Raw genomic sequence first — 26,731 nt, 5'->3', positions numbered from 1 at the left:
TTCTAATTGTTCTAACTGTTTCTTAATTGGAATTGTTTGCATTTTGTAGGCATATGGTCACACCACTGCAAAAAGCTTATCTTTAAGCTTTATGGGGGAGTTTTATCACATTAGTTAAAACTTTCCAGCTTTGTCACTAATTCTAACAGCAGTTGCTTTAATGTTTCTCTCAACCAGATGATTTCGCCGACTGTAATTCTCAGTCTTTGGCAGGTTTAGGTAGTTTCCTTCTGTTCCTGTAATACTTGGAATTTGTATTAGAAAACCTACTTAACTTTATCAGATATTCACTTATTGCTACAATAACATAATTTTTACCTTTAATTTGATGACATTCTAAGTTGATATGTTTTCCTAATGTTCTAAAACATTACAGCTCTGGAATAAGCACTACATGATTATTGCTGTGCTTTTCCAACCATTCCAGATCACAAAAAAAGATAGGAAGCCCACTAGTTCACTGTACATGTATCTCCATAATACCAAAACCTGCTACAAAATATGTAACACAACAATTACAAAACAATTTTACTTATGAAGACATAAACAATTCTAAATAAAATATTAGTAAATTATGTCAAGCAGTGGGTTAAAAGAATGATAGCAAATGATATGAGGGTATAATTAAAAGACTTAAGACATTCAACAACAATAAAAAAAAAGCTACAGTAAAAGTATTTCAAAAACTGGCTAGATATGAAACTTCAATAATAACAAAAAACAATGGCTTTCTACACTAACAACAACCAGTTTGCATGGAAATGGAAAAAACAGTATCCTATTCATCCCATAAATGTTTTTAAACCAAATTTTTGAGAGAAAAACTATTTTCAGTGTCACTGGTGGATTTGTGAAACATAATCTTGAAAAGTGAAAGTGAACGTGGGTGAGGCCCTGAGTGCTGTCTAATGATTAATTCGTGCCAGACTGTTTAGAGATGGGGCCTCGGTGCTGACTCATCACATCTGCATTCCCTCCACCACTGCCGAATTCAAAACCATCCTCAAGTTTCCCTGAAAATTACTGATGAAATTGCATTTCACAGGAGAATTTCTGAAATTAATTTCCCTTTGTTTGGGCTGGTCTTTACATCAAGGACATAGCTGGTATGCACTTTAAGTCTGCTAAACTCTGTGTTGTCACCCTTAACTATTTAAAAAACAAAAAACCCTCCACATGAAGCTTGGATAGAAAGTTCTCTGGGAAAAAAAGAACTGGGTTGTCTCATTTTTTAGAAGTCTCCCACATCCATTCATTCAGGGATGTAACAAATATTCATTGTGCACCGTGCTGCACCGTGTGCAGGACAGGGCAGTGGGCAACACAGCAGGTCAGGGCCCTACCTTCCGAGAGCTCACAGACTAGTGGTCTGAGGCTAGTGCTCAGCAGAAAGTGAGACAGACTTACCGCTTTCCTTTGGAACAACAAAATGCAGAGCAACAGTAAATAAAAGTTAGTTATCTCCACTTCTAACTGAACAAATAGGGTCTTCATTATGGAAAGACCTGGCAATAGTACACTCCAGTAAACTGTGATAATCTATACAGTCAAGTCCTTTTCCAGTTCAGTTCTGTGTCCTCCTCCCCTCTGCTGTACAAGGCACGTGCTTTCTAAATAGAAAGAGAAGCAGCATTTCCTCTCCGGCTTCTCTCTGGGGCTGAGGTCAGCCTTGAGCGGAGGCCAGCATGAGTCAGCTTCCCCAGCAGGGACTCTGGCCTCAGCCTGGAGGCTAGCCTTGCTAAAACCTTGCTGCACACATACAGTGTGGGAACCCAGGGTCCAGGACAAAGTGTGGTTATGTCCCTGTGGAATATGGGGCATGGGTCCTGGGTGGGCTCTGGGTCAGCAGGGTAATAAGGAGAAATACCTCAGTTTTTTATTTCCCTGAAGAAATTTGTTAATCATAACAGTAGAGATCAAACTGGTCATATATTTGATCTCATAATTCCATTTTGGGGAATTTATGCTGTGGAAACAGCCCAAAAGAAAAAATGTCCAAAGATCTTATAATGGTGCACTAGGTAATCATGATATTCATAGCATCCCACATACTTCCAGTGGAGAGCTGTGCTGTAACCTGGATGAAACATTTCGGAGGCATTAAAAATGGAAAGGATGTGTACTATGTTAATTCATAGAAAGAACTACATTTAGAACAGAACATAAGATGGAATTCACACATGGATTATAATTACAGGAAATATCAGTAGGATATCAAGAAAGATTAGGAGAGAATTGCTGATGGTTTAGAGTTTAGGGTTTTTTCCCTAGAATTCTGGGGGGGGGGGGTTGTTTGTTTAAAGAAAACCACTCAGTATGCAAATAAGAACTAATGACAACTAGCCCTGGCTGGCGTAGCTCAGTGGATTGAACGCAGGCTGCGAATCAAAGCATCGCAGGTTCGGTTCCCAGTCAGGGTACATGCCTGGGTTGCAGACCACGGCCCCCAGCAACCTCACATTGATGTTTCTCTCTCTCTGTCTTTCTCCCTCCCTTCCCTCTCTAAAAATAAATAAATAAAATCTTTAAAAAATGTATATGTTCTGCTTCAATGGCCCGGAAAACAGGCAAATAAATTTTTTAAAAAAAGAACTAATGACAACTGACATGACACAAAACCTCTTCAGGCCAGGCTTGAAAGGAAAGAGCAGAAGCAGTTGCTGGCATGCTGGGATCTTTTCGTCGGCCCCACCCCCAGCCTCTCCAGTCCTGAACAGAGAGACCAGGTTCTGAGGCCCTACCACCTCCAAATTGATCACCCCCAATGTTAGCCAATCAGATCTATAAGCATGTATCTCACCTTCTCTGGGATTCTGGTTCTGAGCTCTATCCCTCTTCAGTCTAACTAGTAACGCTAATTACCTGACTATGGCAACCTTCCCTGGGGCTGTTTGCCTGGAACTCGACCATGTCTGTCTTCATGCCTTTCATGTTCTGACACGGGCTTCCTGCCGTCACCTTCAAGTGGAGCTGCTCCCCTAACACCCATTCCACTGCATTTACCTGGCTTTTATGCCTAGATGTCCTCACCTTACCAAAATTCATACCTTCATAGCTCAATGGCTTTTTCACTTTTCAGGATCTCTACTAAAAGATAAACATCCTTAAAAACTGTACCATCTTAAGCCAGTATTTTGCAATGTTGTAGAGGTGTTTGTCCTTCCTTGAGTAAGCAGGGAAAGGGGAGGAGGCAGCTACCTGTTATTAATACCTAGTCTGTGTCTAGCACTTTTTATACAACAATATTCACAACGTTGCAATAAAACAGTATGGTTTCCCTTGGCAGATCAGAGAGGTTAAACAACTTGCCCATGATCACATAGCCGGTATGTGACAAAGTCAAACTTTAAGCCCAGGACCTATCTGACTGGAAAGTTGGGGCTCTTTCAACCACCCCACGCTGTACCCAAAGTAGTTTCAGAGAAATCACAGGCCTGGTAGTCAGAAACCCAGCTGTGTGGTCTTGCACACACAGTCTTACTTCCCTGGGCTCTGGTTTTCATATCTGTACATTGAGGGAACTGAACTTAAGAAACTGCACACTAGGAAGAAATAGAAAGGGCTAGGGAAAGGCCAGAAGAGTCCCTAAAGGCCCTCCTTTCCCATTTAACCTAGGGACTGCTGACCAGCCATGACAGGTGCCCATGTGGCTTCTTATCCATTCACGGAAAAGGAGAAAGGGCCAGGCTGATCACAGATTTTCCCAAATTGTCAAATGAAGAAATAAGTACAGGACTCCTTACACTTTTGGAAAGAGAATCCTTTCTGATAGAAAGCTCTGAGCTGGCAGTTATAAGCTCTGAAATATAAATACCTCCCCATATGACGTGGGGAAAGCCCTGGTGGAAATGTCACTGGCCACCACTGTGGGAGCAGGATTAGCAGTGAGGAGGTCCTCTCAGGACAAACTTGGAACTTGCAGGAAGGACTGGAAGGAGGAAATACATCAGGTTGTAGTTTTTACACCCAGGACTAAGTAATGTCACGATCAGCTCTGTCATCAAAGACAACATGCAGAATGCAAGCGACAGGAGGCACTGCAGTTGGAACAAATCCCCCTGAACAGCTCGGGCAGTAAGGCACGGATTGTTCTTTTCCCAGGACGTACCACGTGGGCAACCTTCCTGTGCCATCAGACACAGACCTATAATCACCCCTCTTAAATGCACAAGTTACACTTTCCTAAGCTTTATTAAGCACAATAACACGAAATCCACTAGAACAAGCTGGAAAGCATTTAAAATTCAGCTTCAACCCACCAGTTACTGGCGCTGAATGCAAATCTTCCCCCACCTCTCCTGAGTTCCTGTTTCCAGGAGCAGTTTTCCCCCTGCAGCAAGCACTGGGCTGGCAGGGACCTTTAGCCTGGCTCTCTGAGGGAGGTCAGGTCGCTGGCTATCTGCAGAAGCTGCCACGTCCAAGAGAGGGCACGTGTCAAAAGGCTGACAGCAAGCAGTGGGGGCTGGTCTGCTCCCTCTGTTCTTCCCAAAGGGCTGTCCTTGGTGCTCCCTGCGAGAGCAGGGCAGGACACCGTGCCTCCGTGCTGCGTGGGGCGGGAGCAGCGGCCCACAGGCCCACCAGTCCGCCCGCCCACAGCGCTCTCACCCGGGTCAACGATTAGTGAGCAGCGCTCTGAAAGATCTGGGGACACTTGCCAGACTTCAAGCATTTTTAAACCAGACTGTCAGGAGGAAGATCTGGTAAATTCTAAAAGCTCAGACGGTAGGCAAAGAGGTTGCATAAGTTTTTTCTACTTCCAAGTCACCATCTCAGTACTGACTTAACGTTTTTTGGGATCTCTGCTAAGGTGAAACCGTGGGGAGACAGAATCTCAACCCTCTCTACTGAGCTGCGGGGGTGCTACATGGTGCTATTAATAGAAGATATTTGAGGACTTCTAACAACAAACCACGTTGTTAGAATTGACCTTTAAAATTCAAACCAAAGCATTGTATGTCTTTCCTATCCCACATTACATGTTTCCAGATAAATTGCTAATTCACCAGAGAACATGCCCCTTGTCAGAGGCTCCTCAGAGAGGGCATGGGGCGCTGTTGCATGCATCATTTGGGGACTTTGTTTTGTTGTTAGGATCCCCAGGTGATTGATTCTGAAGCGCAGACACCACCACCACCCCTCCCACCCCCCCGCCACTGAGGTTCACAGCCAACAGCTTTTGTGTTTTCTATTTTTGGTTTAGCTTTTCTGGGTCGTGGAGGTCAGTTAATTAGAGAAGCTTCTGCCTGAGCAGGGACAAAACAAATACCGAGTTGAGCCTAACTCTGGGCTTAGAAAGCCTTCGGGGTGGGTGTTCTTAAACATCCCACAACTGTTTATCAAGTGCCCACTACATGCCGGGCACTCTGAAGGGTGCTTTAAACAGAGCAGCCAGCAAAGGCCTCACAGAGCTTATATTTCAATAAGGGAAAAGAATGAATAAATATATTTTATACCATATATTATATAATGTCAGTTAGTGAACTATGAAGAAAATAAAGCAGGGTGAGAAGGCAGAGAGTGATGGGGGCTGTTATTCTGAGAGGTAGTGCTGCTGAGCAGAGAACTAAATGAAGGGAGAATGTCAGGGCAGAGGGCATTGGAGGCAGAGGGAAGGCAGAGAGAAACAGCAAGTGCAAGGACCCAGGGGCAGCTGTCACCCTGCCAGTGCATCAGGAAAAAGCTGCCCATGCCTGGGCTGGTTTTGAGCTGCTAAGGAGACCTCTCCACCCACTCAGCCAGACCGCTGTGCAGGGAACAACCTGTGCACAGCCACAGATGCCTCTCCTAGAGGCACATGCTTGGGACTCAAAAGAACAGCAGGAAGGCTGGAACAGGTGGGGAAGAGAGAGGTTAGAAATGAGGGAGAGCGACTGGTACCTGGCCAACTTAGTCTTGAAGATGAGTGACTTAGAATAAGAATCCTTTCATTGTGTGACCTAACCACCAACCACATGGGACAGGATTTTGGAGCATACCCTCCACAGGGGCTCCCCTCCATTCCCCACTGGGGCAATGATTTTCTGCTATCAGCCACGAGACTGAAGTGAAGTTTAAGCACATCAGCCCAAATGGCAATACCACTTTAATTTGGAAACCCTAGCCTGGCTACTTCCATGTCCATCTCACAAAAAAAGAAATTCTCTCCTACCTCCCCTGGTTTATTCCTTTTTAAATAATATTTTTACCACACTTATCTCTCCTGAGGTAAGACGGTCTGTGCATCAAAGTCAAAAGAATCTTGGCCCAAGTGTTAAATCACTAATATTTTTTAAATTACAAAATATACCCCAAGTAAAACAGACGTTCCTCACCTCTTTTTCCATATCTAATCCCTTTCTTTATGAGAGGCTTTTATTTTCTGCTTTATATCTGAATTGTTTAAAATGTTTTATAAATCTACCGCTTTGACAAGCCCACATCCAATTACTCGATATTGTTTTAATTTTAAAAGCAACTTGAAAAAAAAAAGTTGTCGTGCTGTAATGTGTTAACATAATTGGGTGAGCCTGTCTCCCCTGCAAGGTTATTATAAAAGAGCTGATAATAGTAGATTGAAGGTACGTACACTGCTGAAGAACCTGTTAGAAATGGGATTTGAGGACAGAACTGTAGCCCAAAGAGCTGTTCCATTCCCACCCCACTCTCCTCCCAACAGAAACCCAATCAAATCAGGTGAATATAATCTGGAAGCCTCCAAGCTACAGGACTGGCCATTCACACAATTTGAAGTGAAACACAAAGTGAAGTTCCACTCTCCAGCATTCAAATCTATTTGTTAATCAAAAGTTAGTGAGCATAAGCATTATTACACAAAAAGAGAAGTCAAACAAAGTGAGACATAAGCCAAGGACAAACGATCCAGGATTGACAGCTCTCACTGAGATGAACAAGCATGGCTGACTGGCGGTGCCTAGTTTTATGTGGTTTGCTTGCCAGATGGTGCTTAACTCTCACCCCAGCCCTGACCCTCCTGGGCTGGGGGTCAGGGATGTGGTGCAGGTGTCAGTCTAGCATTTACTTAAAAGTGAAAACACTGAAAGCTTAATGGTGTTTGAAACAGCATTGAAATGCTCCTTCTTTCAAAATGGCAACAAGAAATCTCAAAGTGGTTACATTAAAAACTGTAGGCCCATTTCCCCTAAAGCTGAAAACAAGATGAGTGACTTTTCTTTGTTATGCTCCAACTTGCTCCTCTGCTCTTTCCTGCTCCAAGGATCTAGTACCAACTTTGTATATCTATGGTGTTTATTATTGCTTAAAAAGTAAATAGCTGGGGTTATTCAATGACTCCCCCACCCTTTACCAGGAAACACCTCTAGACAGTGGATCAAGTGCATATGAGGATGAGGCCTCTACGGCTGATAATGGTGGGAGGAGTAAGGAAGGTTGGAGCAGCAGGGCAGGGTCAGGACTGAAACAAATTTAATGCATTTGGACCATAGAGTTCTTGGAACCCAAGGCTCAGATGCCAATGGGTGACCATGACAATAAGGACGTTCCTAAATAAATGCTCCTTGTTCATTGTGTAAAAATAAATTGTGTGCTGAGGAGACTCATTGGTAACCCTAAATTCTTGTGGTTTTCACATAAATGAGGCAAAAGATAAACATAAGTTCACTAAAATACATTCTTAAAAGGTCAATACAGGAGTTCCAGTCAAGAGTAGGACTTCCTACTCTTCCAGGGAGAGTGGGTAAACACTGTACTCACCTCCTCCCATAACCACATCGAAATTACAAACTAAACTACAGAAACACCATCACTGAGAACTGCCTGAAATTTGCCTGAACAGAAGTCCTACAGCTAAGGGTATAAAGAAGAAGCCACACCAAGAGTGGTAGGAAGGGCAGACATGTGGAACAGGCATGTCCCACACCCATGTGTAGCAGCTAAAACCAGGAGACATATTTCAGCTTTGGGGATCCCCCATGAAGAGTAAAGGGTCCCAGCCCTACACCAGGTCCCCCAGGCCAGGGGTCCAGTGCCAGGAAGGGAAGTCCCCACAACTTCTGGCTGCAAAAAAACCAGTGGGGATTATAGATAAGTTAAATAAAGGATTTTTGGAGTCTCAGACTTTCCTCTTAAAGAGCCTACTCATGAACTTACTTGTTGACAGACTAACTTGCTCTGAGCTCAAGGGCTGAGGCAGCAGCTTGAAAGATACCAGGAATACACCTATAAGAAGAAGCTGAATTGTCTGGCTTTAGGGCAAGGTCTGGAGAAACTGCTTTCTCCCAGACTGAAGTGCTGGCAGAAGCCATTGTTCCTTTGCTGAGCCCTCCCCCGGCACTGCAGGCAGATGCCATATGAGAATCTCCATCAACCAGGCTAACAGTCTTTGCCCCACCCTAGTGTTCCCTGAGTTCCCACACCACCCAACTTACAGGACAGCCAAGCCACTTCCAGCGACATTTCCATAAAAACCATCTGTCTTGGCTCATACTGCAGATCTTCCTAAGATTTCTCAAAGACCCACAAATGCCAAACAAGCAGCATTTGGCCTCAGTATGCCACATAACTCTTTCTAGGCAGCCCCAAGCCCTGCATTAGTGGCACCTGGATTCCATTCACAGCTTGACCTCTCTTAGAATCTCCAAGCACAAGGAGCAGCCATCTGCAGATCACTCTGTAGCTCATGCCGGGTGGCCCTGGGCAGGACACAGGCAGTGGCAGACCTTGGCCTACATCTCTCAAGAGGTCCCAGAGCCATTGCACCCAGTGGACAATTTCTAACCATGATGAAGCACCATGCAACCACCTCCATGAGCAATAGTCAAAAGGTGGACTCAGCAGGCACCAGAGCCCTGAAGTGAGTCCTGCCCTGTGGGGTGGGCCCCTGCACAGAAGCTCTTTCACTCTAGTCATAGTTGGTCCTTGGAACAAATTGGCCTGGCATCAATCCCTCCAATTCACATGCCAACAACAATGAAGACTCAATAACAGGAGGGTACACACAGCCAACATGGAGGGTCCACCTGGAATGCCCTGTGATGCTGTGCCACTGGGCCCTACAGGACACCTACTGAATTAGGTCACTCTACCAAGATGGGAGATGTAGCAGCTGTACATAATACATAGAAACAAAACAGGGAGGCTGCCAAAATGAGGAGACAAAGGAATCTGACCCAAATGAAAGAAGGGGAGAAATCTCCAGAAAAAGAGCTAAACAAAATGGAGACAAGCAATTGACCAGATGTAGAATTCAAAACACTGGTTATAAGGATGCTCAAGGAACATAGGGGAAGAATGCAGCTACTCAGTGAGACCTTCAACAGAGAGATATGGAACATAAAAATGGAGAGAGAAAACAAAAAAAGGATGAGTCAGAAATGAAGACTGAAATGAAGGCTACAAAAGAAGGAATCAACAGTAGATTAGATGAAGCAGAGGATCAAATCAGTGATTTGGAAGATAAGGTAGCAGAAAACACACACTCAGAATAGAAAAATGAAAATAGGATCCCTAAAAGTGAGGATTGCCCTGGCCAGGTAGCTCAGTTGATTAGAGTGTCACCCCAATACACCAAGGTTGCAGGTTCAATTCCTAGTCAAGGCACATACAAGAATCAACCAATGAATGCATAGATAAGTGGAGCAACAAATCAATGTTTCTCTCGCCCTCTATCTCCCTTCCTTTCTCTATCTAAAATCAATAGTAATTTTTTTTCTTTTAAAGTGAGGATAGTATAAGGAGCCTCTGGGAAAATATCAAGTGTACCAACATTCACAGCATAGGGGTACCAGAAGGAGAAGAAACAAAGCAAGGAATTGAACCTGTTTGAAGAAATGATAGAAAACTCCCCTAACTTGGCAAAGGAAATAGACATACAAGTCTAGGAAGCACAGAGAGTCCCAAACAAGATGAACTCAATGAGGCCCACATGAAGACATATCACAATTAAAATGTCAAAGGTTAAAGACAAAGAAAGAATCTTAAAAGCAGCAAGGGAAAGGCACTTAGTTACCTACAAGGGAATTCCCATAAGACATTGTCAGATGATTTCTCAACAGAAACTTTGCAGGCCAGAAAAGATTGACACAAAATATTCAAAGTGATGAAAACCAAGGACCTAAAACCAAGATTAGTCTACCCAGCAAAGCTATCATTTAGAATTGAGTGATAGATAAAGAGCTTCCCAGACAAGAAAAAGCTAAAGGAATTCATCACCACCAAACAAGTATTATAAGAAATGTTAAAGGGACTTCTTTAAAAAGGGGAAAAAGGTAAAAAAAAATATGAGCAATAAAATGGCAATAAATACATATATATCAACACTTTATTTTTTTAGATAAACCCTTTTATTTATTTGTGCTTCATTTTGTTTAAAACAACAACAACCACCTTAATATTAACTGACAGCCCTTCCCCCTCACCCTTCCTTGGGCTGGGGGGTAGTTAATGGGGAAATGGCCCCCAGGGGTGGGGCTGACCATAAGAGCCCCTTGGGGAGGTAATGGAACCTGAACCTCTGAATCCCCTTCACAGACAGATCCCTCATATCCTGGGGCAGAAGAGGCATCAGGGGTGCCAGAAGTGGCAACAGCAACAGCCACAGCAGCCAAAGAGAGGCAAGAGAAAGTGGGCAGTGGAGGGATCCAGGAAGGGCTAGTCCCCGTGGCTGAATTGGAAGAGGACATAGCACCAGACATGGAGGCCCAGGGAGGCTCAACAATCACTTTAAATTCAAGTGAATTAAATGCTCAAATCAAAAGATAGGGGTGGCTGAATGGATAACAAAACAAGACCCTTGTATATGCTGTCTACAGGAGACTCACTTCAGAGCAAAAACTACAAAAGCTGAAAGTAAAGGGATGGAAAAAGATATTTCATGAAAATGGAAACAGAAAAAGGTGAGTTAGCAATACTTATACAAGACAAAACAGACTTTGAGACAAAGGATATATAACAAGAGACAAAGAAAGACACAGCAATTCCACTACTGGTATTTATCCCAAGAAATCCAAAATACTAAACCAAAAAGACATATGCATGCATATGTTCACTGCAGCATTATTACAATAGCCAAGATATGGAAGAACTTAAGTGCCCATCAATAGATGAATGGATAAAAAAGAAGTGGTGCATGCAAGGTCTGTCTGGAAAAAGCCCAGCCATTGTTAATATAACATGAACAGTTTGCTTGACATTGATGTAACTTGGCAGCCAAGGAGAGTGGACTGGAATGCACATGCATGAACAATGATGACTTCACTGTACTAGACAGTGAAGGTGGTAGACAGCATTTAGTCAACATATATACTGTGTGGCTGTCACATTCAAAATGACTGAGCAAGTAGAGCAACCAATCTGCCTCAAATTTTGTGTTAGGCTTGAACATTCTTCTGCAGATACTATTCAGATGATTCAGAAGGCCACAGCTATAGAAAAGTGGTGATTAGCAGCTTCATCACAACAATACACCTGCTCACATATCAGGTCTCAGGCAGAGTTCTTTTGAGAAACATCAAATCACCCAAGTGACTGCCCCACTACAGCCCAGATTTGGCACCCTGCGACTTCTGGCTTTTCCCAAAACTAAAATCACCTTTGAAAAGAAGGAGATTTCAGACAATTAATGAAATTCAAGAAAATACAACAGGACAGCTGATGGCGATTGGGAGAACTGTGTGAGGTCCCAAGGTGCCTACTCTGAAGGGGACTGAAGTGTCATTGTCCTATGTACAATGTTTCTTGTATCTCCTTCAATAAGTGTCTCTATTTTTCACATTACATGGCTGGATACCTTCTGGACAGACCTTGTATATAAAAACAGTATATTACTCGGCCATAAAAAAGAATAAAATCTTGCCATCTGCAACAACATGGGTGGACCTGGAGAGTATTGTGCTAAGTAAAATAAATCAGAGAGAGAAAGACAAATATTATATGATATCGCTTATATACAGAATCTAAAGAACAAAATAAATGAACAAAATAGAAACAGAGTCATAGATACAGAGAACATTTTGATGGTTGCCAGAGAGGAAGAGGGTTGGAAAGATGGATGAGAAACATGATATGGGATTAAGAAGTACAAATTGGTAGCCACAGAACAGTCATGGGGATGTAAAGTACAGCCTAGGGAATATAGTCAATACTACTGTAATAACTATGCATGGTAATGCTAGGTGGGTTCCAGATTTTTTCGGGGTGATCACTCCATAAGTTATATAAATGTCTAATCAGTGGTTGTACACCTGAAACTAATATAATATTGTACACCAACTATAATTGAAAGATAAAAATTACTTTTAAAAATAATTTCTACCCCTCAGTATTGTCATAAGATGTTTTTCTAAAATAGTCAATATATATGAAATACCCTTCAGCTGGCTTAGTAATTGGAACCTAGATAATTATGCTGATAAATATTTTCAACAAACAGGTAAGTGTATCTCAAAGAAAAGAAAAATCATTTATGAAATTTAAATGTGCAAGTGTATGAAAAGATGCTCAACATCATTAATCATCAGCAAAATGCAAATCAAAAGCACAGTGAAGCATCACCTCATACCTGTCAGCATGGCTACCATCAGAGAGACAAGAAACAGCAAGTGTTGGTGAGAACGTGGAGAAAAGGAAGTGCTCATGCACTGTTGGTGGGAATGTGAATCAGTGCAGCCACTATGGAAAACAGGACGGAGTTTCTCAAAAAATTAAAAATATAATTACCATATGATCCAACAATTCCACTTTGTAGAATTTATCTGAAAAATCATAAAAACACTATTTCAAAAAGATATTTGCACCCCCATGCTCACTACAGCATTTTTTACAACAGCCAAGACATGGAAACAACCTAAGTGTCTATCAATAGATGACTGGAGAGATACACACGCGTGCACACACACACACACACACGCGTGCACACACGATGGACTATTACCCAGTCATAAGAAAAGAATGAAATCTTGCCATTTGTGATGACATGGATGGACCTTGAGGGCATTATGCTACATGAAATGTCAGATAACAAAAGACAAGTATACCATGTGATATCATTTATATGTGGAATTTAAAACAAAACCAAGTGCATAGATATGTAGAACAGATTGCTGGCTGCCAGAGGTGGGGAGTAGGGGGTGGGAGAAATGGGTAAAAGAGATCAAAAAGTATAAGCTTCCAAAAATAAGGCTAGGAATGTAATTACAGCATGGCGACTACAGTTAACAATACTGTATTGCATATTTAAAAGCTGCCAGGAGAGTAAATCTTAAAAGTTGTCATCACAAGAAAAAGAAAGTACGTATGGTGACAGATATTAACCAGATCTACGTGATGATCATTTCTCACTACATACAAATAAACCATGTGTTGTGTACCTGAAACTAATATAATGTTGTGTCAATTACACCTCAATAAATTTTTTTTTAAGTTTTTTAAAAAGAGAAAAAAACCTAAAAGAGATGAATGGCAAGTGAGCTTAATTGAAGGCCAGAGTTCAATAATGGAGATGTTTTCCTATTGATATTATATGTGATGATATCATATTTTCCTTTCTGTATTAATCACAGTAATCAATAATACTATGCTAAGTGCAAGAATCATCTATGAAATCTTGGAATTTGTTGTTTGCCTCTTCACAGAGATCTAGGCTATGGCAAGTCTCCTGGCAATAACAGATGTTATTTGTTTACAGGAAAATGCTTTTTATATAAAATGTACCTTCCTGCCATGCCTAATCAATATCCAGCTGTCACATACTGCAAGAACACCTGCCTTTTTTAGCATCGTTCTTTTCAGGGACTTTCTCACCAGATCCAATCGATGACGTCATTCAGTAACACAGCAGAGCTTCGGTCAAGATGCAGCGGTGGTTTTTTTTCTTCTCATCAGTTGTACTCACTATTTACAAAGTTCTTGAACAACAATTTTTAAAAGTTAAAAATGAAGAGGAGGCCATCTGAGGTAATAATTTTCTTTATTGGAGATGTTCAAGGCTGAGCACGTTTTCTTGTCTGAAAATGGGGATAGTGGATTTACCTTGCAAAGAGCATTCTGAGAATTAGAGATAATACATGTAAAGTGCCCATCCCAGTAACTGAATACAGTCTATGATCAACCAATCGAAAGGACTATCATAAATGGGAAGAGAGTTGCACTAGATGACTTAAAGGAGTCAGTGACATCTCTATTCTAAGACTCTAGGACTCTAAGTTCTAAGCTTTTAAAGGCTTACAGACTGAAAAGACTTTCCCCAATCACAAATACATGTTGAGGGCAACGCACTGTGTCTCAAGCACAACTGTCAACAGACAACAGGGAGCAAGACCTCAATAATCAACTTTACACACTTGTAAATGGAAACTGCCTAAAACTCCCTACCAAGAGCAAGCAGCAGCCAATGACAATCTCCTCCCCAAGGGGTCTCTCTGAATTAGGATGCATATGACATGTGAACATGAGGCCTTTGTTGTAAGAAAACACAGGCTCTGGCCAGGAAACAGAAAGGGCAGAATTGAGAGAAATAGGTCCAGAATGGGGACTGCTGTGATAGCTCGGGAAAGCTGTGGGAGAAGCTGAAGGCTTGGGCAGGTCTGGTCAGAGCTTAGGGACTGCTGGCTGGTGGGTCATGACCCCAAAACACTCATCGCCAACAACCCTGAGGGGCAGGAAAAGGAAGTCCCATCCTGGATCTCAGAGAGGGGATGGAAGCAGGCTGGACAAACAAGAGCGGCGGGCTGTGGGGCAGAAGTCAGTGGGGTTTTGATCCCAGCCCTTTTATAAAACCCCACCCCATGCCCCAGCATATTACTTATAAGCTATCTCCATGTACTACATATTAAGTGGTATAAAATGTACCTTCCATTTTAACACCTTCACAGAGTACAGACATTTAGAAAGAGATCTATTAAGACAGGCTGTGTGTGTGCCCCACTTTTGAGAGACTTGTAAGAAGGTTATGACAGATTTTTTTTACTTTAAAAACACTGAGTGTTTTAAATAATACCATATTTTATTATGGCCAGCCTTATCACAATTAGTCATAAAGATAAAAGTTATTTTCTCTAACTAGAGCTTTACATTCATTTACAGTCAATTACATTATTTAACTTCATGTGAACTTTCTAGTATATTTTCCCCAATTATGTAAGTGAGCCGATGTAAACTGGTGGGAGAGAGGGCAGTATGGAGTTGTCACTACCTGAGTAGAACCTCAAAAGGTAAAAACATCCTATCAAGTCTCCCTTAGCTATTCTGCAAAAGAGAACCCTGTCACCACTCAGGAAACAGGCAGGAATAGTGCCAGATAAAAACTCAGTCTCCCACCTCCAGCTTCTAGACCCTACCTGGCCTTCCGATTGCACTTTTGCTCAAAGGCTGCTGTAGTTACACCCGAAGCCACTGCCAGGAGGTTTTCCACCATCAAGAAACTCAGACCCTATAGTCTGGTAGAAACCACATCTGACCTGGAAGAGTTTGGGTGATAATATTATTCAGGTGATGGCTGTTTTCAATTCGGGGGAAAGGAAAGCACTTTGTTTAGCCTGTATCTTCTGAGGAGAGGGACTGAACCTTACAGAGACCTCTTTGTACAGAGCCTTGGGTACAATAAAGCACAGGGTTTTGCTTGTTTGGTTGGTTGTATTTGGCTAAAAATGAGACTAGAAAAAAATTTTATTTCCCCCTAAAACTGGTGTATTATCTGTAAATATTATAGCATTTTTTCCTGCAGGTTTTACATATAGCACATTGTCCCTATTAGAGAACATCCAATTTGCTGGGGAATTTTTTATATATGCTTCCTATTATTACTATAGAGAGAAACACAAATAAACCTATAGTTGTTCTATAAGAACATGACCAAAGCAAACTATATGGGCAAATGCTTTGTCCTGTTTGCTCCGTTTCCTATACATGACTATGACTGTATTTTGCAGCCAGGACCCCTCAGCTCCCAAATGCACAGGGCCTCCACAGAACTACACAAACTGCATTTGGGGTCTTAGTTGAACAAGCCTTCAATTGGGAGATAACTAGCTGGTTTCTGCCTCTAAACACTGCCACGGGCTTAGAGATGCTTTATCTCCCAGTGCACCTTCAGGGAATTGCAGCCAGCCGCTGCTTGTATCTGTTTAGTCAAGCCCAGGGGACGTGAGCATGGTTCTCACTGACAAGAGGCAGTTAGTTTCCTGGAGATGAAACACACTACAAAACCCAGACTGTATACGGTTTGGAGAACACATTTTTTTTTTGGAGAACACAGTTTTATATCTCAAAAAAACTTACAAAATATTACTACCAATTAAAAGATTGGTAGTAATTAAAGAAGTCATATTGCTGAGTTTTAAAAAATATATAAAGTTAGGTCAGGTTTGTTTCCTCAGTTGCTTTTTACTTGGATTTGTCACAGTACAGTAAGGGCAGCACCCGGGAGCAAGCTTTCCTGAACACAGTTCATGGCATTGACTGGTTCGGTGCCTCATGTGGCTGGGACATGGATGAGGAAAGGGAGAAAAGCGGAGATGTCAATGACTTCCTAAAAGACTTGTGAGAAGGTTGTGACAGATTTTTTGACTTTAAAAACACTGAGTGTTTTAAATAATACATTATTTTATTATAGCCAGCCTTATCACAATTAGTCATAAAGATAAAAGTTATTTTCTCTAACTACAGCTTTACATTCGTTCACAATCAATTACATTATTTAACTTGATGTGAACTTTCTACTATATTTTCCCCAATTATTTAAATGAGCTGATTATGCAACTAAGAGTTTGGCAAATACAGGAATTATTACAGAATCAACATTTTTTACAGATCACAGCTCAGGTCGTTTGTGGAGTAACAAAGAGAATATGAAAACTTTTTTTCTGGTCTGCCTTGTTCAGGTTTATCATTCCTAGGCCTGATTAATAAATGCCTGACTTTTAATCCCTTTTACAAATTAGCCTGGTGTTTAGTCCACATGCGAAAGGAAATTAGGTTTGGCTTTAAAACCACAAAGCTCTAGAAGTGGAGAAACAGAAAATACTAAAACAAAATACTAATTAAGTAACTACAGCAAAATATCATTAATTTAAAATCCATTCATTGGGAATTTGTGATAGCTCAGAAAGGCATAAGATGCAAGTGCACCTTTGGCTTAATTGTGTAAGAGTTTACTAAGCCAGTCACTAGTGGAAAACGTTTTTTCAGATAGAAGGCTGAAACTTCTAAAGAGACTGTTTCTGTTACCTTTTAGTAATTTTAGACTTTGTAATACTAAATAATTTCTAAATTATAAATCATTTTTATCCACAACCTAAGTCCTCCTTGAACCACTACTAAGTAAATCTTCTTTGACCTACTTACAATATTTGCTGTAGTGATAAAGATCACCTTTCACTTATCAAATGAAAGCTTTTTCCTAAATCAAACTGTCCCATTTTGTACTGAATACATAAGATCCAGAATCAGTTTGCATAGGTTCAAATCTCCCCTTCTACCAATTGGGCATATTATGTATTATGGTCGTAGTGCCTCCATCTCATCTGTAAAAATGGGGAAAATAATAATATCTAAAAGATTTAACAATTGTGAAGCACTTAGAACAGTGTCTGGTCCCTTAGAATTATCTCCTGTTGCCATGACACTATATTGCAGGTAGACTCAGTCATACCCCCTAGGGCATCACTAAGAGAAACTTCCGTGAAATGAAATGGTAAACACTTCACAGCAGGCAGGTTTTTGGCCTGCCTTTACAAGGCTCAAGGGTATATTTTCACATGCAGTGCATCACAACTGGTTTCCAGTTCTTCAGTCTTCCTTTACACTGGCCTCCAGCCACCCAAGCCTGCCAGGTACTGCTGGTCAATTATGCATAAGCTTTTCCCAAGCCACCGCCTCCCAGTCTCTACGAACTGTCTCCCATTCATGCTAGGATTCATCCCTCCTTGAAGTCCTCTCTCAAGAACGCCCTCCACTCTGGTAAGTCCTCAACTCAGACACAGCTCTGCTACGAAGCCCTCGTTAGGAAAAACTGCCGATCGTTAGTCTCTGAATCGCATGGTCTTGAGCAGTCCCGCCCCGAGTTCTCGGACTGCCGGCTCCAAACAAGATTCCCAGTTAAAGACACAAGAACACGAGGATGACCGCGCTGCAACCCCCGAAGGTTGGTGAGAACTACCAGAGGCCACTTGTGGGATGGTTCGTTTGGACCAGACAAGGACGAGGGAGAAGGGGGGTTAATGACGCACCTGAATAAGCCCGCTATAGGAGAGAAGATAAACTAAGGCTCGATGCGGTGTCCGCAGCGAGAGCTGCGCGCGCTCCCGCGCGCGCACACACACGGGAAAGAGAGGCAGTCCCCTGTTTCTGATGACCCTGATCCGGACCCGGTCTCAAAGCTGCCCCGATTTCCGGAGCGTCTCTGCCTTCGCTACCTCTAGACTTAATGTTAGCGCATCTCCTCGCCTGTCCCCGAGGCGCCATCTCCTCCCCCACTCCACCCCACCCCCTCGCCCGCGCCCGCGCGGCCACAGCTCTCCGCCCCTAGCGAACGTGGCTTTCTAGTGTCCTCCGGAACACACGCGTGGCTGTCGGATTTCGAACCCCGGCGTCGACCCTCGCCCTCGCGACCGCCACGCGCCGCTGAGTCTCTGGCGCAGCCTTTGCCCCCGCATCAATCATTAACGGGCCAGCTCCGGCTGCTGCGGCCTGAGGGGGGTGGGGAGGATGGTACGGAACTCGAGACTGGGGACAACTCTACCCCCGGAGGCGGCCAAGAAACCCTAGCCGGAGAGGCCCCCGCCCTCCCTCGGTGCGCCTGTCCCTCCCTCCCTCCAGCGCCTCAGCTCCCACATCCCCGCCTCCCGCGCCGCGCGATGCCCAGTCACCGGGGCAGCGCCGCGGCCGCCGCAGTCCGCCGCGCCACCGCTGGGGCTGCCGCAGCGCAGGCGGCCAGGAGCCGATAGCACGGAGCCTGGCTAAGGGGATGCCGAGCCCCGCGCGCTCTTGCTAGTCGCTGGCTGTTTACAAACTGATTATTTTTATTTACTTATTTTTAGGAACGGTTGCTTAGAGGCTCAGGTCTTCTCTAGAACCTGCAACGACACCCTCGGCGCGAGCACAAAGGCTCCGACGGCGGCCGGCGGGGGCTGCAGAGCGCGCGGGAGCGGGCGCCAGAGGTCGCCTGTTCGTGTCCTAGCCAAGCCCGAGGCACCATGCCGCGGCGCCTGCAGCCCCGGAGCGCGGGCACAAAGGGCCCGCAGGCCACGACCGCAGCGGCTTTGGCAGCCACCTCGCGCTCCCACCCCTCCGCTTCCGGGGACTCTCCGGCCTCCGCCAAACCGCTGCTGCGCTGGGACGAGGTGCCCGACGACTTTGTGGAGTGCTTCATACTGTCAGGCTACCGGCGGCTACCTTGCACGGCGCAGGAGTGCCTAGCCTCGGTGCTGAAGCCCACCAACGAGACGCTCAACTTCTGGACACACTTCATCCCTCTGCTGCTGTTCCTGAGCAAGTTCTGCCGCCTTTTCTTTCTGAGCGGCCGTGACGTGCCCTTCCACCACCCGTGGCTGCTGCCGCTGTGGTGCTACGCGTCCGGCGTACTGCTGACCTTCGCCATGAGCTGCACAGCGCACGTGTTCAGCTGCCTGTCCCTGCGCCTGCGCGCCGCCTTCTTTTACCTGGACTATGCTTCCATCAGCTACTACGGCTTCGGCAGCACGGTAGCCTACTACTATTACCTGCTACCCAGCCTCAGCTTGTTGGACGCCAGAGTGATGACCCCTTACGTGCAGCAGCGCCTGGGCTGGCACGTGGACTGCACACGCCTCATCGCTACCTATCGTGCTCTGGTGCTGCCCGTTGCCTTCGTGCTGGCGGTGGCCTGCACCGTGGCCTGCTGCAAGAGCCGCACTGACTGGTGCTCTTACCCGTTCGCGCTGCGTACCTTCGTCTTCGTCATGCCGCTCAGCATGGCCTGCCCCATCATGCTTGAGAGCTGGCTGTTCGACCTGCGTGGAGAGAACCCCACGCTCTTTGTGCACTTCTACCGCCGCTACTTCTGGCTGGTGGTGGCCGCCTTCTTCAATGTGAGCAAGATCCCTGAGCGCATCCAACCTGGCCTTTTTGACATCATTGGCCACAGCCATCAGCTCTTTCACATCTTCACTTTCCTCAGCATCTACGACCAGGTGTACTATGTGGAGGAGGGTCTGCGCCAGTTCCTCAAGGCGCCACCTGCTGCGCCCACGTTTTTGGGCACTGTGGGCTACATGCTGCTGCTGGTCGTCTGTCTGGGGCTGGTCATCAAGAAGTTCCTAAACAGCGCTGAATTTTCCAGTAAAAAGTGAGCCTCTACTTTGCAGGAGGCTGCTGGTTTGCCCACTTGTTTGGACTTTCTGTTGTTGCTATTGTTGGTTTGTTTTCCAGTTTTGTTGTTTCCTTCTTTGCTCAAGGAGGTTGCTCCAGAGCCACAGGGAAAAAAAAAGTCCGCTATGACAGGGGGGTTTCAATGCACTTAGGGCTTTGGAAAAGGGAAATGGGTCAAGCAGGAAGGACAGGGCCGCTGGTTTTTGCCTGTGGACGAAATTCCGGTGATGTCTGTGACATCCAGGGAATTTTCAAAGGCAGCGAATAAAATCCCAAATAAAACCCCAACTTGCTTTTCCAATGATCTTCTGTGCCAGCGGTAATAACAAGTAGCCCCTGTGAGGTCAGGTGCACATTAAAGAGGGTAAGTAGACCAAATCCCTGGGTACTTCCATTTCAGTCTGAGGAATGCTTGGATTTCTCAAAAGAATGGATCTTTGTAGGAAACGGGCACAAAGACATAAATAAGCCCAGTGCTTAACCTGCTAGAAAATGCATGGAATGTGAACACGAGTTTAATTATTTCAAAATGTTTCTCAGATGTTATTTAAATAGTAATATATACAATGATTTTTCTTAATTTATCAAGCCTGTGATATGCACTGAATTTTAATTTGTCTTGTAGTTTTGAATTTTGCAGCCCTTCTGCATTGCATACACTTTAACTGGACACCAGGGCAAGCTGCTTGAGAGTTCTCAACTACTGTACTTTCCTAAACAGTGTTTCCTGAAGGCCTGTGTTCCATGATACAAATGTGAATTACTTCACCTTAGGGACTCTGGTTAGACTACTGGTAAGGAGCTCAGTGGTCCACATAGATCCCAGATGCCCATTTACTTTCATGTATTCCACAAAACCTATTTTGTTTTTTGTTTTGTTTTGTTTTAATCTTATTCTTTCCTTCTCTACTTATTTAAATTACCACTGGAATAAATGTGCCTTTTGAAGCAATGCCCAAATGACTGGTCCTCAAATATAGGGGAGGGCAGTTGGAGTAAACTGTTTCTTTACTACAAATCAGGGTTTAACATTCCACCCAGGAGGGAAGGAAGATGGTGTTGGTTTCAAGCTGTGAGCAGCAGGGAAGTAGCTTACCAGGACACAGAGCATTTGGCTTCTCTACTAGGAGAAGGAGCTGAACCACTAATATGACTGTGGTTCCTAATGCAGCCATCAGGGAAGGTGAGAGGACACTGTTCTAGACTGATGCCATCTATCCTCGCTTAAAAACGCAATACTCAGGAATAGATAAGGCAGATACAGTATGAAAGTCAGGAGCATATTACTTGAATTGTAACTGAAGTTTTTAAGTTCAATAAGATTACCTTTGCCTATTTAAACACTGAAGTTCTCATTTACATGTAGACTGTGGTAATGAACAGTCATCCTAAATTATGAAGAAATGAGTGAACATGCTTCTGAGATACTTTTTTAACAATCACATTGGCCAGTGTTATTTAAGACATTTGTTTTAAATGCTAACCTGTACTTCAGGTGGCAACCGTAGATTAACACAGACCACTGAGGTAGCTTATTTTAAACACCTATATACTTCTTGACAAGTCCTTTGGTTAAGAGCCAAATAAGTCATTGAATGGGAAGTCTTGACTTCATGGTATAATTTAGATCAAGCACATAAACTAGATGAACACTTACCTCAGTACTGGTAGGCTGATGCTCCTAAAAATATTTCTGTTTTTGTTTGTGCTTTTAATCGCTACTATATTTATAAACCGAGAGGCTTGACACAGTTCCCTGGAGGAACCAGTATGCTTGTGTGTTAATTTGTACACAGAGCTTAACCTTATATATGTCTGTATTTAATTTAAAGCCTCTTAATGGGATTGTAAATATACTTTGCACGTTTGCAGATGGGTGTCACTGTCGTGTCTTTTGCAAAATGCAAGGAGATTCCCATTAGGGTACAGAGGCTGAGAATTTGTGCCTACTACCGATGTCATTCTTCACCTGTAACTTATTCAGTACATGCATTCAAAGGCAATTGTGGAGATCGGGATATTTCCACCTCCAAGTTTATTTGCATGCCATTATTGTTTCTTCTAGAGCCTCAAAGAATGTTGCTTTGGAAGCTAGAGACATAGGTTGATGAGTATTTCATAGCTTCCTTGTAAAATGGGACCTCCCTCCCCCCTTTCAGAAGGAACTTTCTGAAAGACATTCTCAAAAGGATTAATGCGTTTGAGAACAAAAATAAACCTTGCATTTGTCACTTAAAATTTTTGTTGGAGATCTTGGTCTGCAAACAGAATTCTCTTCTTGCCCTGTGTGTCTTTGTCCTTAAGCAGAAGCCACTTAAGGATAAAATTATACCCATATCATTTTCAAATGATTCTGATGCCTGAGCCCGGCCAGAGAGAATGAGGACTCACTTTCCTTCCTTTTGCCTTTTCCTTCCCCTACTTTCCCTTCCCCATCCTATCTTAGCTTTTATATACCACACATAACATGGACAAAAGGGCATTCTAGTTGAAAATAGTGGTTTTGCTTCACTTCATGTTTGCAAGTAGATACCGTGTGCACTACACAGACCAGGCATGTTTGTAAAATTATGTGTGTGCTGAAGTATATCTGATTCAGTATATCTGAATCTGTCATAAAAATGATGATATTTTAGAATCAGGAAATATTTACTAAGTATCCAAATTTGCATGGAACTGTCCAGGCACATTACATATTTCAGGGGTAACATGGTCATCAGAATAAAATAGCTTTAACAATATTTTTCACACTCTCCACTTTGCCACATCCTTGAAAATTCACTTTTTCTTTATTGTGTTCAGTTGTTTGAAATGTGGGACAAATGATAAGTAAGAATGCACTTCATCATCTCTGTACAACCTATTTTGAAAGCATAGAATTTTGGAGCATATTATGTAATACATGGTATTTTTACTTGTTAGTCATCATCGAGATGACATCTCAAGGAGCTAGAGATTTAGAGTCATGCCTGGGAAATGAGGGTGTTGACTGCAATGCCTGTCACCCTGTGGGGTTGGTCTCTGGGATTGACTCAGGCTGAGTCAGTTGACTAAAGGGGTCCCTTTCTTCCCCGTCCTTGTAGCTGCACCCTCAGCTAAAGAAGATGACCTTCCCAGAGAGAGGAAGTGAGTCCTTTGGTCATGTCATGACTGGCTTGTAAAAATAAATGTGCTCTTTTCCACTGGCTATCCACTTTCTATAAATAGCCCAGGAGGAAAGTATGGGGCTTCAAAGCTGGCCAGAGTGGCTCACATGTCTCCATTCATAAATCCTGCCTGAAAGTGCTTACAGTCAAAAACTGTTTAGCCTAATTCATTATGCTATTTCAGGGCAATGATTTCTAAGAATGCAAAATTTGGGGATGAAGCTGATTTTTATAATTTTTTTATGATTTGGTGCTGAATCTGAGGGCTAATAGCAATTAAAAACAGGGATTTTTGTCTTCAAATTTCTTCATAACTTTATTTAGTTAACCTGTACAAAGCTATAGCAGAAAACAGTTATGGTAGGAGCTATGGTCATTTCAAGGCTATTCCATAAGGTCAAGGCAACAGAATTGTTTTCAAACTGGCATTAGAATGTGGAGATTTCTGTGTGCTTGACTGTGAGTGTTTACTAGTTTGCATAGCTATGGTGTCTGGCAAAGCACAAACACTAATTGGAGAGAGAAAAAGTGTATATATATATGTATATATATATATATATATGTAATTGTAAAATAGAGTGAAGTAAGATATGGCTATCCTTAGATTTGAATTATAAAGTCTTACACCAAATGTTACCAGGTACTTAATTTTTATCATCTTGGACTGTGCATCTGTTGAATTCTGCCACAGCTGACTTCACTCTGTCAGCATCTTTGAGTTGATTTTCATCCACTGGTTCATGTGATCCCTTTAGTGACCACTGAGCATCCACTGCATGTTAGACCTTGGCGGAGGATCCATCACATTGTCACAGCCGCTACCCTTTGTCTGTGGATAGAACAAGGGTAGGAGCACCAGAAAGGCCCTCAGGCCAGGGATCAAACTCTGATCCTTGCCATAAGCAGAATGTTCCAAGACACTGAGTTTGGTTCTTTTCCCCTTTCTATTAGCAAACGATCTTGTTTCAATTAGCATGCTACTTACCCACAATCAATTTCCTTCTTTTTCTTTCTTTTGTTTCTGTCTGCTCCTAGGTCTTTGTGAATTTTATGGTTCAGAATAACTAGAAAATTTCATGTGAATTCAGGTGAAGGGATAGCAGGCATATATGCACATAGAAGAGGTTGAAAGATGTATCATCACTACTAGTTAACAAAGACAATAATAACAATCACTTTTGGAAGGTTTATAATGTTCATATAATTATGAAGTAAGGTTCATACAAAGTGCCTAAACTGTGATGTCATTAAATGTCTGAATTCCATAGATAGCATAAGTTTAAAAATATGCAAGCTTAAATGCCTAAATCTCCAAAGATTAATGTTCTTTAGCTTTTTTCCTCCTTTAAGATCTTTGTGTTATAATCTATAAAACATATGTTAGAAAAATGGAGGAAATCATAAAGAAAAAGTACCAGATGTAAAAAAGACAGCAGAAGGCATGAGAAGGGGAAAGCAAGAATTAGATTTGATCAGCCTGAATGGAACAGCAAGTGCAACTATGGACAGTTTCGCCTGAGTTTTACATTTGGTCCCTAGAAAGGCATGTGAGTGCCCCTGCTGTTAGTGCTCAAATAGGCAGGTGAGGAATTGTGTTTGGCACGTCCCATAGCTTTTGACCTGAGCACTAGTGCCCAGGTATATTTTGAGTGGTGCACTTACCTTTGGCTTACTGTCCTTAATTAGTGTCCATAAAATGAGGGCATAAGGCAAAAAGGCATTAGGGATAGCACCATCCAATTGCAAATTACCTTTTGAATCACTTTCTTGAAAGACTGACAATATTCTGACATATATTGCCTGACAAAAAGCAAACACACCTAGACAAGCTGAAAAGGAAGTATTCATTGGTTGAAGCTGAGAACTACCCTACTCCTTTGTGAAAGGCCACGTGCCTTCCTATGGAAGATTTTATTTTGTCAATGTTATGAATAACTGTTTCTTAAATGTGAAAATGGGTGTAAGTTCTTCTGGGTCACTTTTCCAGAAAGCTGATACAAACTTTTTGCTTATTGAAAGAGGACAAACATATTGCATTTTTGGTTTACAGATTTTTAACCAATTTGTAGGCCTTTTGTTTTAGAAGAGCTTGTTGAGTGTGAGAGCAAGTTGTAGAACCAGAATGTTTATTTATAGGTCAGGGGCTAGGAATGCTGATTTGGCTGTTAATTGTGGAAGGATGTGCCTGTTAAAAGCCCTGAACACACACCTATATACAACAAAATTCTCACTTTATTATGGAAAAACAGCCTTTTTTTTTGAGCTTTTGAAAATGTTTCCCCAATATATTGTGCTTCTAAATGTAATGCATGAGCTTTAATACTTTTTTGTTTTTGAACGATCTCTGGAAGCTGTTCCAAACATGGCATTTCTTAAGGAAAATTTCTCGAACGTGTAAAAGTCGCGGGCCACCTTTCTCATGCCTTACAGCTGCACCTAAAACATGCAATAAGCACTCAAGTGAGGGTGAAGGGGTCTCCAGCTGGTTATTTATCCATGCTGTAGCAATGGCCCTGCCCCTCATGGTTCACTCCAACATTGAAAAAAGATGCCGGGTAAATAAACCCTTGTTTTCAGATGAAAATAGTGTGGGGACACATTAATTTCACTTCTTTTAGTTTCATCTTTAGTTAGGGAGCATAATCTGTTTTTCATATGCTGGATGCAAACAAGAAAATTGATAGGAAAAATTTTTAAAGAAATATTCTAACTTTGTATTTTAAAAGTTTATAGCAGCAATTTGTTTGTAAAAACAGGCCTTAGCACATAGATGAGAACCAGCGCCTTTTGGAAAGCCTCATCTTTGTCCTGGGGGTTTAATCACCTTGAACTCTTGCCCAAAGGATAAAGACCTAGTAGGTCTTTAAAAGTGTAAATAATGTATAGTTTAAAAGATGAGTTTAAAAAAAATTTTTTTAAAAGAAGAATACTGTCAGATATGTTATAGTATGTCACAGGTGTGTAACAAGGCTAAATTCAAAAGTCTTTTTAAAATTCTTGTTGGAAACTTCATTAAGTTCACTCTCCCAGCAAGGCTTAGCACAGATCTACTTTTCACCAGGCTGGTTTCGGTTATGGAGGCTATGAGCAAAATCATTCTAAGCAGCTGAGTATCAAGGCAATCAAGGGCTGAGGTACAGATCACTTTGATGAGGGTACAACTGCTGTGAATAACATAAAAGTAACTAGGAAAATGCACAGCCCTGGACACCCCACTCCTTAGTTGTTGGGGGTGGAAAGAATAAAGCCCGCGCCATCACTGCACAGACCAGGGCAGGAGCAGGCTC

The 26,731-nt window shown here is 42.7% G+C and overlaps 1 protein-coding gene across 2 annotated transcripts; it reads left to right on the top strand.

Annotated features, from left to right (window-relative positions):
• The first annotated feature begins 17,556 nt into the window (after positions 1-17,556).
• On the top strand, positions 17,557-26,345 carry PAQR9 (progestin and adipoQ receptor family member 9). 2 transcript variants are annotated; one of them, XM_036017874.1, is made up of 2 exons: positions 17,557-18,094; positions 18,990-26,345. In XM_036017874.1, the coding sequence occupies exon 2, from the start codon at positions 19,146-19,148 to the stop codon at positions 20,277-20,279; it is 1,134 nt and encodes a 377-aa protein (XP_035873767.1). In that variant the 5' UTR covers positions 17,557-18,094; positions 18,990-19,145; the 3' UTR covers positions 20,280-26,345. The 2 variants fall into 2 exon arrangements, with proteins under 2 accessions (XP_035873767.1, XP_035873768.1); XM_036017875.1 differs by lacking the exon at positions 17,557-18,094 and adding an exon at positions 18,449-18,742.
• Positions 26,346-26,731: the final 386 nt, after the last annotated feature.

The sequence above is a fragment of the Phyllostomus discolor genome, chromosome 2 (assembly GCF_004126475.2).
Source record: "Phyllostomus discolor isolate MPI-MPIP mPhyDis1 chromosome 2, mPhyDis1.pri.v3, whole genome shotgun sequence".
Classification (NCBI taxonomy): Eukaryota; Metazoa; Chordata; class Mammalia; order Chiroptera; family Phyllostomidae; genus Phyllostomus; species Phyllostomus discolor.
The sequence above is the reverse complement of the archived record's forward strand: the minus strand, read 5'-3'. Positions and strand labels throughout refer to the sequence as shown.

Bases quoted from the DNA above. Each gene is read 5' to 3' on its own strand.
- PAQR9 (XM_036017874.1), top strand. From the start codon at position 19,146: ATGCCGCGGCGCCTGCAGCCCCGGAGCGCGGGCACAAAGGGCCCGCAG.